This window comes from Mercenaria mercenaria, chromosome 2, assembly GCF_021730395.1.
Source record: "Mercenaria mercenaria strain notata chromosome 2, MADL_Memer_1, whole genome shotgun sequence".
Lineage (NCBI taxonomy): Eukaryota > Metazoa > Mollusca > Bivalvia > Venerida > Veneridae > Mercenaria > Mercenaria mercenaria.
The window spans coordinates 10,043,666-10,062,257 of NC_069362.1; the positions used below are offsets into that span (position 1 = coordinate 10,043,666).

Below are 18,592 nucleotides of genomic sequence, written 5' to 3' on the forward strand. Positions count from 1 at the left end.
TTTGGAAAAATATTAAATTGTTCAATGCTTCCTAAATGATTTCCACTCTATACTATCAAGTTTCAAGTTTATTGACAAGTCAGTTGAACATAAAATACCAATCAACATTGCGTGGAGTGAAAACTAGCAATCAGCTGAAACTAGAAAATGTTTCATTTTTTTAATCATCATTTAACAAGTCATTGTAAAATTAATGATAGATTCTTTGTTCTCTAACAATATTATAAAACATACATTGCTAAACAGTACCTTTTTGATTTAATTGTTAAACTACTGAGGCAGATAATTCAAAGACTGTATAATAAGTTAAAATCTGGGAATACATAGGTTTTTTTAAATAAAATAATATTCATGTTTATATAAAAATTGTGAAAGTATAAAACATTTTAAGCAGAGAAACGGATGCTGTTAATACAATAAATTAAAGAAAATTGATATTTTTCTGTTCTTCACAAAAAGATAATAAAGAAATGTAACATACGTGGAATATAATGAAGTGTTGTCCTCTGAAAGTCAATATGCGTTTGATATCTTGTCCAGAATATGCCTTCGTTTTTATACAAAAAGCTGAAAAAGCCTTACAGCTGTTTCGGAAAACAATTATAATTATTTAATTACTTTTTTTGTTATTACTGACATCTAGTCTCCGGGTAATCAAATACTGAGTGACTTCCTCCTAGAACAAAAGTTGTTGAACACAATGAGTAATTATCGTTATCCTGACACCTGATAAAACTGATAGACCTGCCAAACAGTCTTTTAGATGCCGACTGATGAAATTTATGACAAAGAAAATTTAGAATATACGCAGTAGAAATTTGATATAAGAAACACAACAAAGTAATACGTTTTTTTCGTGGATTCTGCTTTATAAATGCAGTATATCTACATAAACGTTTAGAGGCCTCCATGGTGGAATATTTTTCAAGAATTCTTTAAAAGACTCGATTTATCAAATCCCTGTGAAAAGTAATGCCAAATTACCTAAATCGAAATAAAAGAAAATGTTAGTTAAATTTTACAACTTTTGGGAATCCGAAGTGGCTGAAATTACCCTATCAAATAATTTTTACGATAGTTCTAATTGGGAAAATTGATTATATTTGAAGGGAAACAAATCTTAAAGCACTTTATGAAAAACTACACATAGTTACTGTTCGTGAAATATGATACCAGCCAATCAGCGATGCGGATACAGAAAGGATTAAACATGGTGGCGACCTGACATCTGTCAAATTGTGGACTCCAAAAAATCAATGTTTTCGCTTTAGAAGGATATTTAAATACTTCTTAAAAAGGTAAAATTAGTTAAAAATAACTTTGTTAGTTTAAATAGCCACTATCTGTTATAAATCAATGAACAGCATGCAAGCAGTAGCCGGAGGAAATCTTGAAATTCTTTGATCATAAACACTGACAAGTCAAGGCAGATTCCATGTAATGAGAACCTGTGAAAATGATGAAGATGTTGTCCTCTCCAAATTGTTTCTCATGAGTTGTTGCTTGGACTTAGACACGTAGTGAAATGTTTCATTAGTTTTTATATCAGTGCAACAGTTGTCTTAATTTTGGTCCCATGACTTTGGTATTCTGATGATTATGGAGGATGCTGCCCTGCAGATAGTCCAAATAATTGTACTCTAAGATGAATATTGATATATTTTTTTGACTGGTCGATATCCCCTTCTAGGTAGACAATGTGAAAGATCAGAATGTAAAATCGGTCTACCCGAGGTCTTATTATTTAGACTAAAGAAGTATAAAATACACAGAATGGCAACTGGCTGTAATCTCGCGTGAGCTCATGTCAGAGCATGATTCGGCGTTATCTTACTAAAAACAAACATCAGCGAGCATGGAGTTACAATTTGTACCTTTAAAACTACATTTAAAATACATGTTAGCTTCTAAAAGTTAGTAAAACAAAATTAGTTTAATGTGAAATGGTCTTAAGACACGAAGTACACGTTTTTTTTTTGCCATTGAAAGAAGCGTGGTCATATAGTGATAATTATTTTACCGATGAATAATTGCTTTCGCATACAAGATGGCGCGTGGAGAAAGCGCCACTTCCGGTAAACGAGATCTCGTTTTTTTGTCACAGGAGGTTGGCGAGATTTGCTCTATATGCCTTTCAAGTTGCCAATCTATTTATTCTTATAGCTCTTTGTTTAGACTACCCTGCTGATACTGTGAAATCATTAATATTTGTTGGGGACTAATTTTTGTAGATTTCATGGTTGAGTCAGTGAACGAAATTTAATAGCAACGAACAAGTAAAATTCCCATTCATTTTATGACCACAAATTCATATCCCCACAAGATTGCCTTTTTGACCAAAACCATGAAATTTCATCATGCAGGGGTTCCACTAGACCCGAAAACACAAGAGTCCCAGGACCCTTGGGCCCAAATTTTGAAGGGTCCTTTTCCAAAATACAGGAGTCCTATCCCAACATGTCAATATAATTTACTATATTTTTTATTCAGTAATACGTAGATCTTTACCTAAGAAAACAATAAACCCAAGATCATGTTACAGCATAATAAAAATGTCAGTCTCAGGTCATATAGTCTCATATTGTAAACTAATATTTATCAAAATTCATGTTATTTTAATTAGGTTTTTCTTCAATATTTCATTTCATTTTTAATAACAGAACAGTGCTTATAACACTCTAGAAAAATGTATCCAAAATGTACTATCCGAATACTGTTACACTTTCAGAATGTCATCGGAAAGTAGTTTTTGCTCAGTTTATTTGGCAAACTAAGCTAAATCAGCGATAGTTCCTGAAATAATGATGCTACTTATCATAAAAATCTGCATTGAAAGTCAGGTTTTTTTTAGGAATTTTGGAAATATGCATATGACATCGGGTGTAATTAGACCCGTGAACGGACATTCTAAACTTATTTTTGCTTTCGAAATTCATCAAAATTTGTGAAGTTTCTTGTTGAAATTACGATATGATCACTAAACAATGGTCTAATTTAAAGTTGGCATGAAAAAATCTTGCAGGGCACTTTTCACATGCTCGGTAATCAGCTGCTTACGATAATTTAATAATTGGCGCCTTTTTTGACAGTACACAGGATTCGCTTTATCAATTAATTAACACTTCATTGATTTCTTGTTACCTATGTGCACTCGCCGTGACGTAACTTGCAGATAAAAAAATCAGCGAGGCATGTCTACAGGAGAAAGGGCGGGATTTAGCAGAGATCAAAGGCAGGAGAGCATGACCGCGAGTGTTTATTTTGAATACACGTGTCTATCGTTGAAATGGTTTTACTGAAGGAAATTAATGATAAGAGAAAGGATTATCAAAGGAAAATGCCCCCGGGTCCCGAAGGACGCACAGGCAAGTATTCTGCCGGGTCCTTTGAGCGTCTTTTGAAAATCTCCCGGGTCCGGACCCGGGGTCCCGGGTCAAATGGAACCCCTGGGCTGTAGGTGTGCAAGTAAATGTGTACTAACAGTCCGGACCCGGGAGATTTTCAAAAGACGCTCAAAGGACCCGGCAGAATACTTGCCTGTGCGTCCTTCGGGACCCGGGGGCATTTTCCTTTGATAATCCTTTCTCTTATCATTAATTTCCTTCAGTAAAACCATTTCAACGATAGACACGTGTATTCAAAATAAACACTCGCGGTCATGCTCTCCTGCCTTTGATCTCTGCTAAATCCCGCCCTTTCTCCTGTAGACATGCCTCGCTGATTTTTTTATCTGCAAGTTACGTCACGGCGAGTGCACATAGGTAACAAGAAATCAATGAAGTGTTAATTAATTGATAAAGCGAATCCTGTGTACTGTCAAAAAAGGCGCCAATTATTAAATTATCGTAAGCAGCTGATTACCGAGCATGTGAAAAGTGCCCTGCAAGATTTTTTCATGCCAACTTTAAATTAGACCATTGTTTAGTGATCATATCGTAATTTCAACAAGAAACTTCACAAATTTTGATGAATTTCGAAAGCAAAAATAAGTTTAGAATGTCCGTTCACGGGTCTAATTACACCCGATGTCATATGCATATTTCCAAAATTCCTAAAAAAAACCTGACTTTCAATGCAGATTTTTATGATAAGTAGCATCATTATTTCAGGAACTATCGCTGATTTAGCTTAGTTTGCCAAATAAACTGAGCAAAAACTACTTTCCGATGACATTCTGAAAGTGTAACAGTATTCGGATAGTACATTTTGGATACATTTTTCTAGAGTGTTATAAGCACTGTTCTGTTATTAAAAATGAAATGAAATATTGAAGAAAAACCTAATTAAAATAACATGAATTTTGATAAATATTAGTTTACAATATGAGACTATATGACCTGAGACTGACATTTTTATTATGCTGTAACATGATCTTGGGTTTATTGTTTTCTTAGGTAAAGATCTACGTATTACTGAATAAAAAATATAGTAAATTATATTGACATGTTGGGATAGGACTCCTGTATTTTGGAAAAGGACCCTTCAAAATTTGGGCCCAAGGGTCCTGGGACTCTTGGGTTTTCGGGTCTAGTGGAACCCCTGCCTACAGCTAAGGTGTACACTTTGAACATGCATAATACTAATTTGGTAAAATAGAAATATGTGACAGGCAGTCTGCCAGTACACAAACAGAATTCATCATTTTAATGGTGGAAGGAACCTGTGATATATTCCCCAGAAATAATTCTCTGAATTCCCATCTGTCCTGTATCTGAGGGATAAGGAAGGTTACTAAGAAACCTAAAGTCTTTAGCATAAAACATGAGGATGTGCATTTTAATTTTAAAGCTACTCACCCACAGTTTGCGTGAACATTTTCAACATGCAGCTCATTTTCACCAAGTCTGGCATAGAAAAAAAATGATGAAGTGAGTGCAAATAAGAGTAAGATATTGGTAAACATGCAAGTAGAATGTTGATTTACCACCTTTTGCACATTAAAAATCATATATCAATAAGTTTGTTGTCACTGTTGAAATACTAGTACTCACTTTTTATAGATTTTTGAGAGAAAAATATTTTCACCTAACATGTGTAGTTGAGTCCCTGTAAAGCATGTTAAGGCATATTTCTACTGAGAGGACCATACTTTTTAAGTATGGATTTGGATGTGACCCAGAATATTTTACGGATTTTTTTTTGGAGAGAGAAGTGACTTCTCTCAGAAAATTGGACCTGGCTTGAGCCCTGAATTAAATCAGATAAGAGTGCTGCATACAAGTACTTTTTATGATGTTATTTAAAGGCATTGGCCTCCAGATCGTATGACAATAAAAAAAGAGCAAAAAAATAGTTATCAGGAAATTCATGCTATATTTCTTAAAGATGCTTTGAAACTTAATTACTGACAGACTATATATTGGAAACACACAAGAATTAGTTTTTACTAATATTTACAATGAAAATCGAAAAGCGTTTGTAACACTTTACTTGAGGTAAACCACCTTAATTTTAATAATTATAAGTACCCATATTTACTGCTTGTTAAACACAAAAGTCTCCGTGGCAGTATTGAAAAGTTTTTATTGCTGTGGCTGTCCCGGTTTAAACAGCCTCGGTAGCCTAGTGGTAGAGCGTCCGCTTCGAGTGCGGGAGGTCGTGGGTTCGATCCCCGGCCGCGTCATACCAAAGACGTAAAAAAATGGTACTAGCAGCTTCCTCGCTTGGCGCTTAGCATTAAGGGGATAGTGCTAGGACTGGTCAGCCCGGTGTCAGTATAATGTGACTGGGTGGGGTATCATGCCACGTGTCTACGGCGTGATATTCCAGTGAGGCAGCACTATAAAGTTGGGCATTGTGCTCACTGCTACAAGTAGACACCATCGTTTATATGACTGAAAAATTGTTGAAAAAGACGTTAAACCCGAACACACACACACACACACTGTCCCGGTTTGATATGAATCCCAATGTGAGCAATTTTTTTCTTTTGATTTGGTATTTTTAAGATAGTTTGGAAACAAAAACTCATATTCTTATGTTCATAATATGACCATTTCAATTTTAAAGAAAGATCATTTAATTTTTTAGCCGAAATCTGGAGGTCAGCGCCTTAAATAATACCTTTACACATGAAAAAGATTCCATTGAGAATGTAACCTTGGTAAATATTTATGCATTTGTCTTGTAACATTGAAAAATTCTTGTAATGCTGCTTTGCTATGTTCTGAAAAAGTAATGAATTGTTATATTTCAGAAGATGCCAGTTTTGAACATTACAGTATCTCTGAGTGAGGTACTTGAGGTGCGGGACGGGCCCCTCACTGATACAGAAATATGGGCACTGTTGTGTCAGTCAGCTGAGGCCCTGCAGGATGTTTTCTTGGCAGGTAAGTTGTTCTCATTAGGAGTCATTTTTTGAAATTCATAATTTTGAGGGGGACTCATCCGGTGTGTTAAAAATCTGTAATTTACTCAAGACTTTTTGTAGTGGTGTTCAAAGTAAATAAACATGTTAATGTCACCAAAAAGGGCCAAGTTTCAGAATTAACATGCTGTTAGTCATTGGGTATATTGGACTGACTCAGTTACTGATTTAGCGCCCACCCGCTTAGCTCAGTAGGTAGAGCATTGGTCTATGGATCGGGGAGTCGTGAGTTCAATCCTCGGGCGGGGCGTATGTTCTCCGTGACTATTTGATAAACCACATTGTGTCTGAAATCATTAGTCCTCCACCTCAGATTCATGTGGGGAAGTTGGCAGTTACTTGTGGAGAACAGTTTGTACTGGTACAGAATCCAGGAACACTGGTTAGGTTAACTGCCCGCTGTTACATGACTGAAATACTGTTGAAAAATGGTGTTAAACCCAAAACAAACAAACAAACAGTTACTGATTTTCCGTAATTAAGTGATGATTTTTTTTGGAATATCTCCATCCCACAATACTTGATTTTTTTTGCTGTTATCTATATGTATAAGAGTGAGTGAAGTCCAGGCTCTTGACTGACACTGTCCAGTGAGTCACATCATTTGATTTGATTGATACAATTTTGTTTCTGTTAATTGCTCTTTAGTTTTAGCAGTTTCGAATGTAAATGTAAAATACAAGACTGTATATTCCGAAGTTGGCCTGAATTACTGGCAACTTACCCTGTTTTGCCAGATCATAGTAAACATTGTTTGTCACTCCCCAGACAGTAGGGAAAGAAATTAAACAGACATTTGTGGCACATGAATACAAGATGCAATCATGTCGCCTACTTTTGCAAATTATTGATGTCTACTGTAAAATGAGCCGTGCCATGGGAAAACCAACATAGTGGCTTTGCGACCAGCATGGATCCAGACCAGCCTGAGCATCCGCGCAGTCTGGTCAGGATCCATGCTGTTCGCTGACAGTTTCTCCAATTCCAATAGGCTTTAAAAGCGAACAGCATGGAGCCTGACCAGACTGCGCGGATGTGCAGGCTGGTCTGGATCCATGCTGGTCGCAAACCCACTATGTTGTTTTTTTCATGGCATGGCTCAAATGTTTGTGTTGTGACAAGTTTCTAGCATACTGCATAATCATTAATGTTTGTTGAGGAATAATTTTGGTTTATTTCATTGTTAAGTCAATCAAAGAAATTTAATCTTAACAAACAAATAAATTTCCTTTCCATTTCATATCCAGAAAGTGAAATCCATGAATTTGTAATCCATTGAAATAATCAAAAACATGAAACTTTGTTTCCATGAAATGAAATGATTTCACAATATTTATTTATCTGCATCAAACTTGTAATTGCTTTATACAAAGACATACTGTAAAAGATAATTGACAATCCCTAGATTTATTATGAATTTATGATTGAATCTAACCCAGTTAGCTCAGTAGGTAGAGCACAAGAGGTCCTGAGTTTGATTTTTGAGCAAAGTGGTCAGTGTGATGACTTTGACAGATGAAAACATGTCCAATTTCATTGGTTCACCATCAGTGTGAGGAAGTTGTCATTTCTTGTTGAGAACAAGTACAGATTCAGAATTAAAAAACACAGGTTTGTTTTCCCTGAATGCTGGTACTGTTGATAAATGGCATTAAATCCATATACATTTGTATCTTAGGAAAGATTTTTTTCGAATTTCACCTTTTTGAGTTTATCTGCTGTACAAATGTTGATTAATTATCTCAGCTTCAACAATTACTGATTTTTATTACAGGAGAGTCCTGCTCTGACAATGGTCCTGCTTTCGTGATCAATCCAGACACCTTGTTCCTGACCTCTCAAGGTCAGGTGGAGTTTGGCCACGCCCAAAAAGTGCAACAGTATGCAAATTACATGTCACCAGAGACAGAAGATGATTTTACATGTACAGATACTTCTGTAGAACAGGTACTTAAACATGGAGAAAATTCTGCAGTGTCTTATTGTTAGGGCTTCCATTGGGGTGTGGTTATGGTTGCTGACTTTTAGTCACTCACCTATGTGGTTTCATGTCCTGCTTGGTTTGTCACTTGAGAAAGCCATCCAGCTGATTGATTGTCCTGTCTTGTCTTGTCTTCCTCCACCTTTAAAAACTGGGAAGTAAAGTCATTATGACCTAAATTGTGTTGTTTGACTTAAATCAATCAAAAAACAAACAATTTATCTTTTATTGATGCTCATTATCATTTTCATCCACCCAAGTCAGAAAGACTTTCTTATTTATTTCAAATAATATTACATTGCTGGTCAATGTTTTGATTTTGTACTTGTAAATATAGGCGCAGAAATATAATTTTACATTATTATGTTTCATGTTGTTTCATGATAATAATTTATATACCGGTAAAACAACATTTTGAGGAAATTGTGTACATTTTATATGTAGTAATTTCCTTTCAGTGTGTTGTAGTCTCATTAAAAAATGAAAAAAGTAATACAACAGATAAAAAGTTCCACATTGCACTGTTTGCAATAGAATTCAACTCGTGAAACAAAAAATTATTTTTATTTTCAATTTTTTTCAGGTGTATGTGTTTGCACTGGGCAAGTCATTGATCTATTCATCAGAATACGGGCTCAAACCTGATGAGGTAGGATCCCCCAAAACTCCCACATGAATGGCGTTATTCAAAATAGAAGATATCTTATTGTGTGTTCATTTCATTTTAAAATTGAGGCAAAGTTCACATCTCCTATAATATCAGGAATTTATTTTTTGCATTAGATAAATTGAAATTAAAATGAAGGTTATTAAGATGAAATAGAAAGCTTTAACCTACAGTACGAGGCAGTATGAATCATTCTTCATCATATGAAACAAATCCCTGTCTCCATAGATACAATTTTATCTGTTTTTGTAAAATAAAATCCTTCATTTTCTCAGTCACTGAATTTCATTTTCTTTTTATTTTTTTCTTGAATATAGCTCATCTTAAAAATAGCCCTGTTCCATTTCTGACATGGGAACAGCATTTGCCAAGGGCTTTTCTTAAGACTCACTGTAAAGATTATTTATTTTTGTTGTCATAAAATTTTGTGTTTTGGCAAGATTAGCTATTTCCTGGGAACATAAATTTTGTGGGACTGAAAATTTTGAGGATAAAATGACTGAGAACATAAACTTAAGATTTAGTTTTATTTGTTTGATGCACAACCACAAATTTCTTAAAAAATAGTCCCTCACAAATGTATTAATGATTAAGAGTATAGGTTTAAATATGAATAAAAGATTTGTAACTGGAATGAAAACACATGAAAACATTCTTTTTATTTGATATTTGAAATTTGAATGTATTCTGAAATTAACAGATGTATTTGTATGTGTATATTTTATATGTTTGAGTTCAGTTTGTTATTTGAATCTGGTATGTTGTGCATTTTGCATGTTTTGGAAAAATCCCCCCTCCTGTACAGGACAATGTTGATTAGGTATATAAGCTACTGGTATTGTTGATTTGAACATATTTGCCATGGTGTAATCTTCACTAATTATCCTAAACTGTTAAAATTAAAACTTCAAAACAGTATTCATATCAGCCGGCATACTCTTTCAAAATATAACCAGCTGCAAGACATGAGTTCTAGGTAGCATGAGAAAGGTTTTTGCCTATCAAATTATGAAATAAATACAACTTGAGAATTGTTTTATCATCAGAATGTAATAAGGCTTGTCAGATTTTGTCAGGAATGAGAAATTAAAAAAAAGTAGACTTTATCAGATCTATGTCTAAGAATTCAGTACAACTTTTAAGATGGAATGTATACGTTGCAGACGACACTGAGGACATGTTTACCACTTCAGTATTTCACAATAGTTCGTAATTTCTCATAATTATTAAAAACAATTCATTTTTTAGATAATACTTAAACAGTTTTGTACAGCATGTTTCCAAAAATTATCATTTTGTAAAAATTAGGGCTATTTAAGTTTATAAAATTCTTTCAAAATATAAATGTTAGAATTCTACCTTAAAAGAGATTTGTTACCAAATAGTAAATGATTTTACAGTAACATGTGAGCTGTTTTATTGTTTGTGACTTAAAACCTTAACTGTAATTGTTTACATAGGAAATTTTAAACCAAAATTTGACTGGCCTCGACAATGTATAGTTTGTTTACCTACCTTTAAAATGTTTATTCACCACTTCACAACTCTACATGATATTGAGATGTTCTGCCTATATGTACCGATTGATCTGTGTTGCAATTTACAATCTTCTGTATATTGAAATCTTGCCAATTTTTTCATGTCTTTAGGAATTTTAAGATACTTTTACAATTTTTGCATGACATTAAATGATAGCACTCATAAAGTTGTAGATAATATTCCATATCTACTCTTATTTAATACTTAAAGATATTCAGAATGGATGGGTGTTGCTTTTTGTCAGTTTGAGAAAAATAACAGAAATGGTGGGTTTTGCTTCTAGTCGAACATCTTTCACTCTTGGGAGGATAAAAGATCTGCAGGTTGCTAGATCGATCCCCAATGAAGGCTGTCAGTCTTGATGGTGATGTGAATATTTAAACACAATACTGTGAAACCTATATATAAAGAACATGCTAGGGAATGCCAAAAATGGTCTTTATTTGCAGTAGGTTGTTATTTACAGGCTAAAATACATCTTTATTAAGTGTTGAATATAAAACCAGTGGCTTTTATGGTCAGGTAGTCTTCGTTCAGAGATGGCCTTTAACACAGGTTTAACTGTACCTGTTAACAGCTTTCTCTGCCCTTTATTTATAAGTGAAAATAATCGGATCTAGGAACACTACGGGGGCATTAGACTCATCCTTTCTTGCCAAAAGACTTTTGAATTACTGAAGAATACAGTGTCGTAATAATGATTTGTAACAGATAATAGTAGAACAGCAGTATTGTCAATGGAATAATGGAATTTTTCTGTAACACTTTTTATTCAGTTAATACTGTTAATACTGGTTTACTTAGACCAAAATACCTCTAGAAAATGAAAATAGAGATAAATAGATATAAAAAATGATGGAAAAATAACTTTATTTTGGAACTCCTCCAATGTAATCACTCTCAAGTGTTTCTTTAGATTTTTAGGGATTAACAAATTGTATTTTTTTTATAGTAAATTGATCATGACAGGGATAAAAACAGCAGCAAAACATATGGTTTATGTTGTACAATGTTAAGGTTCGCAGAATACCTAAGAGTAGACAAGTCTATACATTTCTGTGAATTCAATATGCATCTACAACCACTGACAGATTATTATAATCCTATAGTTATTGCTTTGAGCAAAAAATAACAAGGTCCTTATTTTTAGCTTGCCTGCTTCTTGAAAAAAAATCTATGAGGTATGGTCATCAGTTGATTGTCGGCGTCGGTTAAATTTTTAATTAGTCCACCTTTTCTCGTTAAAATTTTTGTTTAGGTCCACTTTTCCAAAAAAAAACTATATGTGCTACAGCTTTGAAACGTTATCATCATTAGATGAGTAATTAGACCTAGAACCATAACTCTAACCTGCATTTTGTCAGAGTTATGGCCCTTTTTGTGCTTGGAAAAGCAGTATTTCTGTGTTGTTTTTTGTTTAAGTTCACTTTTCTTGAAAACTTACAATAACTTTGAGTGAGAAAGCCTAGAACTATAACTGTCCAGCATTTGCAGACAAGTGATAGCATCTGCAGGTGGTACTCTTGTTATTTATTGTCACTTTCAAAATATGTACACCAGAATGAATACAGAATAAAATCAGTGTGCAATTTGTCCTTTGTTTAGGTGGGGAGGGATTGGTTGATTTAAGCAAGATTATAAAATACCAGGCAGGAGCTATTGCTGATTATAGAGATTTGTTATCCTGATGTGGCTCCTGGAGATACAGAATGTGGGTAATTGAGAGGGTGGGAGGTTTGGGTTGCGGTATATGGTTGAGCTTTTAACTTTATCTTATGAGCCCATGTGATGGAGTTCTGTTTGTAACATGCAATGTAATGAACTTTCTGTTTTCTTACACAAGAAGCATTCCAGTTTGCCTCTCAGATACCAGATTGCCAAAACAGACAGACTTACTGTGGAGAAATAATATTAATCATAGCAAAAAAATACAGAGCAAAAACTATGTGGGAGAATGACTCATACTTTACCTGGTATATACATAAAACTTTGTAGATAAGCCCAGCCTGTAGGAGTTGAAGAATAACATGATTCCTGCAATTATTTTCTTGGAAAAAATCTGAATTTTAAACCAGTGAAATTAAATGCTTTCTCATTAGCATGTGAACAGATATAGAACACTAACCTTGAAGACTTTACATAGTAAGCTGAATGCATCCTTTAAAAGTTGCATTCCTTATGATAAATTTTTATTTAGTGAAAAAGTGGAAGTCTTTTTTTGCCATTTTGAAGTGACAACTTAATGGCTATGTTCCGTTTCTCACTGGAAAGTATTGACTAAACTGTCCTAAATCATTTGAAGGTCATATATTTCTTGTAAGATGTTACTTATAGCATGTTGCAAGCATTGTAAATATATCTCACAGACCAGACAGGAGCTTCCAGTATGATAATAGACAGAAGCATTGCCCTGAAAATCATTGTTTACTCTGTTTATTTGACAGTCTTTAATGAAAAACTGATACAGGAACATTTCCTGTTAAATGCATTGTTGAAGTATTTTTTGGGCAGATTTCAATAAGTTATCAATACATCATTATAAGAATCTGTCAGAAGTAACCCTTCACACAAACGTCATTGACTGGCAGCAAGCAGTCTTGGAAACTGTAACACAATATTAATAAATATGTAAACACAGTATCAGTATGTGAGTTATGTTGATATTACCTGGTGGTGTCTCAGATCTACTGCTACCATTACTTGGCTTAGAACAATGTAAACATTTTTAGACAAAGATCTGACTGAGGATAATAATTAAGTTAATTGTCCTGAACCATTTCCAGAAACCTTATTTTTGGAATCATTCAGTCTGGCATTTGTCTGCATTGTTTGTATCTTCTTTGCAACATTGATTTTGTAAAGCAGACCTTTCTACTCATGCACATGGTCATTTGATGATTTTCAGAATAGCCATTTTTTTTTTTGCCTCATACATTCAGTTAGCTCAAAGGGTAGAGCACAGTTAGAGGTTATAAGTTTGAATCTTGGGCAAGGTATATGTAATCCATGTATCAAAGGTCATTTGTCCCCACCATCTGATTTATGTAGGGAAGTTGTCAGTTACTTGTGAGCCACACTAATTAATACTTGTTTCATGTGCACAGGCCACACCTTTGCATTACCATTACATGTTAAAACTTTTTTGTTTGATATTTCCTTTGATTCTGTGTGCACAGTTTTTTGTTCAGGAAAACATTCAAGAATTCTACAGAATCTTATTCTACCCTTGTAGTACACATTATGTACTATGACAGTAAAGTTGGTATGCAGTTGGTAGTTGGTAGTTGGACATTCGAATAACCAACTACTTACTAGTTGCCAGTTGGTTATTCAAAATGTATAAGCAAGTCTGATTACCTTTTAAAACATAATGATAAAAAATCATTCTAATCCATGTTTTGTTCTTTATATTAATCTTCTTTTCTTAAAATGCATTCAGCAGTCCCCTTAAAAGTACCTTGAGAGCCAGTTGCCAATTCGCGAATGTTTCAGAAAAGCTTTTTCAGTCACAATGGATAAAATCATTAAATATGATTTTTTATATTGTTTTTCATATAAAAACTGACACTTTCAACATAAAGATCAGTCTTTGGAAACACTAAGAGAGCCATTGCCAATTTTCGCGTGCGAATAACCAACGCCTACTGGTAGGCAGTTGGTTATTCGACATTTTACTGACAGTCATTGTTTTGGTAGAACATGATAAAAAAATTATTCTAAACCCTTGTTTTGGTTTTTGTTTTATGTTAGTATTTATTCTTTTAAATGCATTTCAAGAGTCTTAAAAGCACCAGAGAGTCAGTTGCCAATTCGCGAATGTTTCAGAAAAGGGGATTTTTCAGACACATATGAATAAAATAATTCAATTTTAACATATATTTTGTACTTTCATATCAATATCCAACACTTTCACACGTATAGTCCGTCTTGGAAACACCGGGAGGCCAGTTGCCAATTCGCGTGTGAATAACCAACTGCCTACTGGTAGGCAGTTGGTTTTTGGGCTTTTTAACAGACAGTCATAGTTTTGGTCGAAAATGATAAAAATATAAATCTAGCCTTTTTTCGTTCTTTAATGTTAATATTTATTCCTTTAAATGCATTCAACAGTCTCAAAATGCACCAGAGAGCCAGTGCCAATTCCGCATATGTTTCAGAAAAAGCCCATTTTTCAGACACATATGCATAAAAATTCAATTTTACATATATTTTGTTCTTCATATCAATATCCGGCACTTTCAACGTATAGATCATCTTGGAAACACTCAGGAGAGCCAGTTGCCAATACGCGGCGAAAAACCCATGCCTACGGTGGGCAGTTGGTTATTCAACATTTTACTGACAGTCTTTATTTTGGTAGAACATGATAAAAAATTCATTCTAAACCCTTGTTTTTTTCTTTTATTTTTACTATTTATTCTTTAAATGCATTCAACAGTCTCAAATGCACCAGGAGAGCCAGTTGCCAATTCGCGATATGTTTCAGAAAAGCAGATTTTTCAGACACAAATGCATAAAATAATTCAATTTTTACATATATTTGTTCTTTCTACAATATCCGACACTTTCAACGTATGGGTTTCCAGTCTTGGAAACACTCGGAGAGCCAGTGCCAATTCGCGTGCGAAAAACCAACTGCCTACTGGTAGGCATTTGGGTTTAAATTCGGCATTTTACGGACAGTCATTTTTTTTGATAGAACATGATAAAAAATTCATTCTAACTCTTGTTTTATTCTTTTATTTAGTATTTATTCTTTAAATGCATTCAACAGTCTAAAAATGCACCAGGAGAGCCAGTTGCCAATCCGCGATATTTCCAGAAAAGCGGTTTTTTTCAGACACATATGAATGAAATAATTCAATTTTACATATATTTTGTTCTTTCGTATCAATATCCGACACTTCGAACGTTTAGGTCAGTCTTGGAAACACTCAGGGAGCCAGTTGCCAATTCGCGTGCGAAAACCCAACTGCCTACTGGTAAGGCAGTTGGTTATTCGGCATTTACTGACAGTCATAGATTTGGTCAAAATGATAAGAAAAATCAATCTAGTCCTGTTTTGTTCTTTAATGTTAATATTTATTCCTTTCAATGCTTCAACAGTCTCAAAATGCACCAGGAGAGCCAGTTGCCAATTTGCGATATGTTTCAGAAAAGCCGATTTTTCTTTCGTATCAATATCCGACACTTCGAACGTTTAGGTCAGTCTTGGAAACACTCAGGAGAGCCAGTTGCCAATTCGCGTACGAATAACCAACCGCCTACTGGTAGGCAGTTGGATATTCGACATTTTACTGACAGTCATTATTTTGGTAGAACATGATAAAAACTTCATTCTAACCCTTGTTTTGTTGTTGTTTTATGTTAGTATTTATTCTATTAAATGCATTCAACAGTCTCAAAATGCACCAGGAGAGCCAGTTGCCAATTCGCGATATGTTTCAGAAAAGCCTTTTTTTTCAGACACATATGAATAAAATAATTCAATTTTACATATATTTTGTTCTTTCGCATCAATATCCAACACTTCCACGTATAGGACAGTCTTGGAAACACTCGGAGAGCCAGTTGCCAATTCGCGTGCGAAAAAACCAACTGCCTACGGGTAGGCAGTTGGTTATTCGTCATTTTACAGACATCCATAGTTTCTGGTCGAAAAGAAAAAAAATATCAATCTAGTCCTTTTTTTTGTCTTTAATGTTAATTTTTAAATTCCTTTCAATGCATTCAACAGTCTCCAAAATGCACCAGGAGAGCCAGTTGCCAATTCGCGATATGTTTCCCAGAAAAGCGGATTTTTCAGACATATAAAAAAAATAATTCAATTTTACATATATTTTGTTCTTTCATATCAATATCCGACACTTTCAACGTATAGATCATTCTTGGAAACACACAGGAGAGCCAGTTGCCAATTCGCGTGCGAATAACCAACTACCTACTGGTAGGCAGTTGGTTATTCAACATTTTAACTGTCAGTCATTGTTTGGGTAGAACATAAATATAAAATTCATTCTAACCCTTGTTTTTGTTGTTGTTTTATGTTAGTATTTATTCTTTTAAAATGCATTCAAGAGTCTCAAAATACACCAGGAGAGCCATTTTGCCAATTCGCGATATGTTTCAGAAAAGCGGATTTTCAGACACATATGAATAAAATAATTAAATTTTTACATACAATTTTGTTCTTTCATATCAATATCCGGCACTTCAACTTATAGATCAGTCTTGGAAACACTCAGGAGAGCCAGTTGCCAATTCGCGTGCGAATAACCAACTCCCTACTGTAGCAGTTGGTTTATTCAACATTTTCTGTCAGTCATTGTTTTGGTAGAACACGATATAAAATCATTCTAACCCTTTTGTTTTGTTGTTGTTTTTATGATAGTTTTTATTTTTTTAAATGAAACCCAAACAGTCTCAAAATACACCAGGAGAGCCAGTTGCCAATTCGCGATATGTTTCAGAAAAGCCGATTTTTCAGACGCATATAAATAAAATATTTCAATTTTACATATAATTTGTTCTTTCGAACCAATATCCGACTTTTCAACGTATAGGTCAGTTTTGGGAAACACTCAGGAGAGCCAGTTGCCAATTCGCGTGAGAATAACCAACTGCCTACTGGTAGCAGTTGGTTATTTCGACTTTTTAAACTGACAGTCATTGTTTTGATAGAACATGATAAAAAAATTAATTCTAACTCTTGTTTTATTCTTTTATGTTAGTATTATTCTTTAAATGCATTCAACAGTCTCAAAATGCACCGGGAGAAGCCAGTTGCCAGTTCGCGATAGTTTCAGAAAAGCCGATTTTCAGACACATATGAATAAAAAATTCAATTTAACATATATTCTGTTCTTTCATACAAAAACCAACTCTTTCAAACGAATAGGCTAATCTTGGAAACACTCAGGAGAGCCAGTTGCCAATTCGCGGTGTGAATAACCAACTGCCTACTGGTAGGCATTTGGGTTTATTCAACATTTTACTGACAGTCATGTTTTGATAGAATATGATAAAAAATTAATTCTAACTCTTTTTTATTCTTTTATGTTAGTATTTATTTTTAAATGCATTCAAAATCTAAAAACGCACCAGGGAGCCAGTTGCCAATTCGCGATATTTTTTCAGAAAAGCCGATTTTCAGACACATGTGTATAAAATAATTAAATTTTTAAAACATATATTTTGTTATTTTGTATCAAAAACCCAAACTCTTTCAACGTATAGGCCAGTCTTGGAGACACTCAGGAGAGCCAGTTCCCCAATTCGCGTGCGAAAACCAACTGCCTACTGGTAGGCAGTTGTTATTCGACATTTTACAGAAAGTCATAGTTTGGTTGAAAATGATAAAAAAATCAATCTAGTCCTTGTTTCGTTCTTTAAGGTTAATATTTATTCCTTTAAAAGCATTCAACAGTCCCAAAAGCACCAGTGGGGGCCAGTTGCCAATTCGTGTATGTTTCAGAAAAGTCTTTTTTTCAGACACATATGAATAAAAAAAAATTCAATTTTACATATATTTGTTCTTTCGTATAAATTTAATCCGACACTTCCAACGTAAGGTCAGTCTTGGAAACACTCAGGAGAGCCAGTTGCCAATTCGTTTGTGAATAACCATTTGCCTACTCGTAGGCATTTGGTTATTCGACATTTACTGACAGTCCATAGTTTGGTAGAACATGACAAAAAATTAATTCTAACCCTTGTTTTTGTTCTATTATGTTAGTTTTTAAATTTTCTTTTAAAATGCATTCAACAGTCTCAAAATGCACCGGGAGAGCCAGTTCCCAAATTCGCGATATGTTTCAGAAAAGCAATTTTTCAGACAAATATGAATAAAATAATTAAATTTTAACATATATTTTGTTCTTTCATATCAATATCCGACACTTTAAACATATAGACTAATCTTGGAAACACTCAGGAGAGCCAGTTGCCAATTCGCGTGCGAAAAAACCCAACTGCCTACTGGTAGGCAGTTGGTTATTCGACATTTCACTGACAGTCATTGTTTTGATAGAACATGATA

At 34.2% G+C, this 18,592-nt stretch overlaps 1 protein-coding gene across 3 annotated transcripts in view; it reads left to right on the forward strand.

Annotated features, from left to right (window-relative positions):
- Positions 1-1,170: 1,170 nt before the first annotated feature.
- The window catches only part of LOC123561957 (tyrosine-protein phosphatase non-receptor type 13-like), a 95,381-nt gene continuing 77,959 nt past the window's right edge, over positions 1,171-18,592 (forward strand). For all 3 annotated transcript variants that reach the window (XM_053529442.1, XM_053529433.1, XM_053529440.1), the window contains exons 1-4: positions 1,171-1,298; positions 6,197-6,329; positions 8,142-8,314; positions 8,932-8,997. In XM_053529442.1, coding sequence (XP_053385417.1) covers positions 6,200-6,329; positions 8,142-8,314; positions 8,932-8,997 — 369 coding nt within the window. In that variant the 5' untranslated portion in view covers positions 1,171-1,298; positions 6,197-6,199. The remainder of the gene's footprint in view (positions 1,299-6,196; positions 6,330-8,141; positions 8,315-8,931; positions 8,998-18,592) is intronic.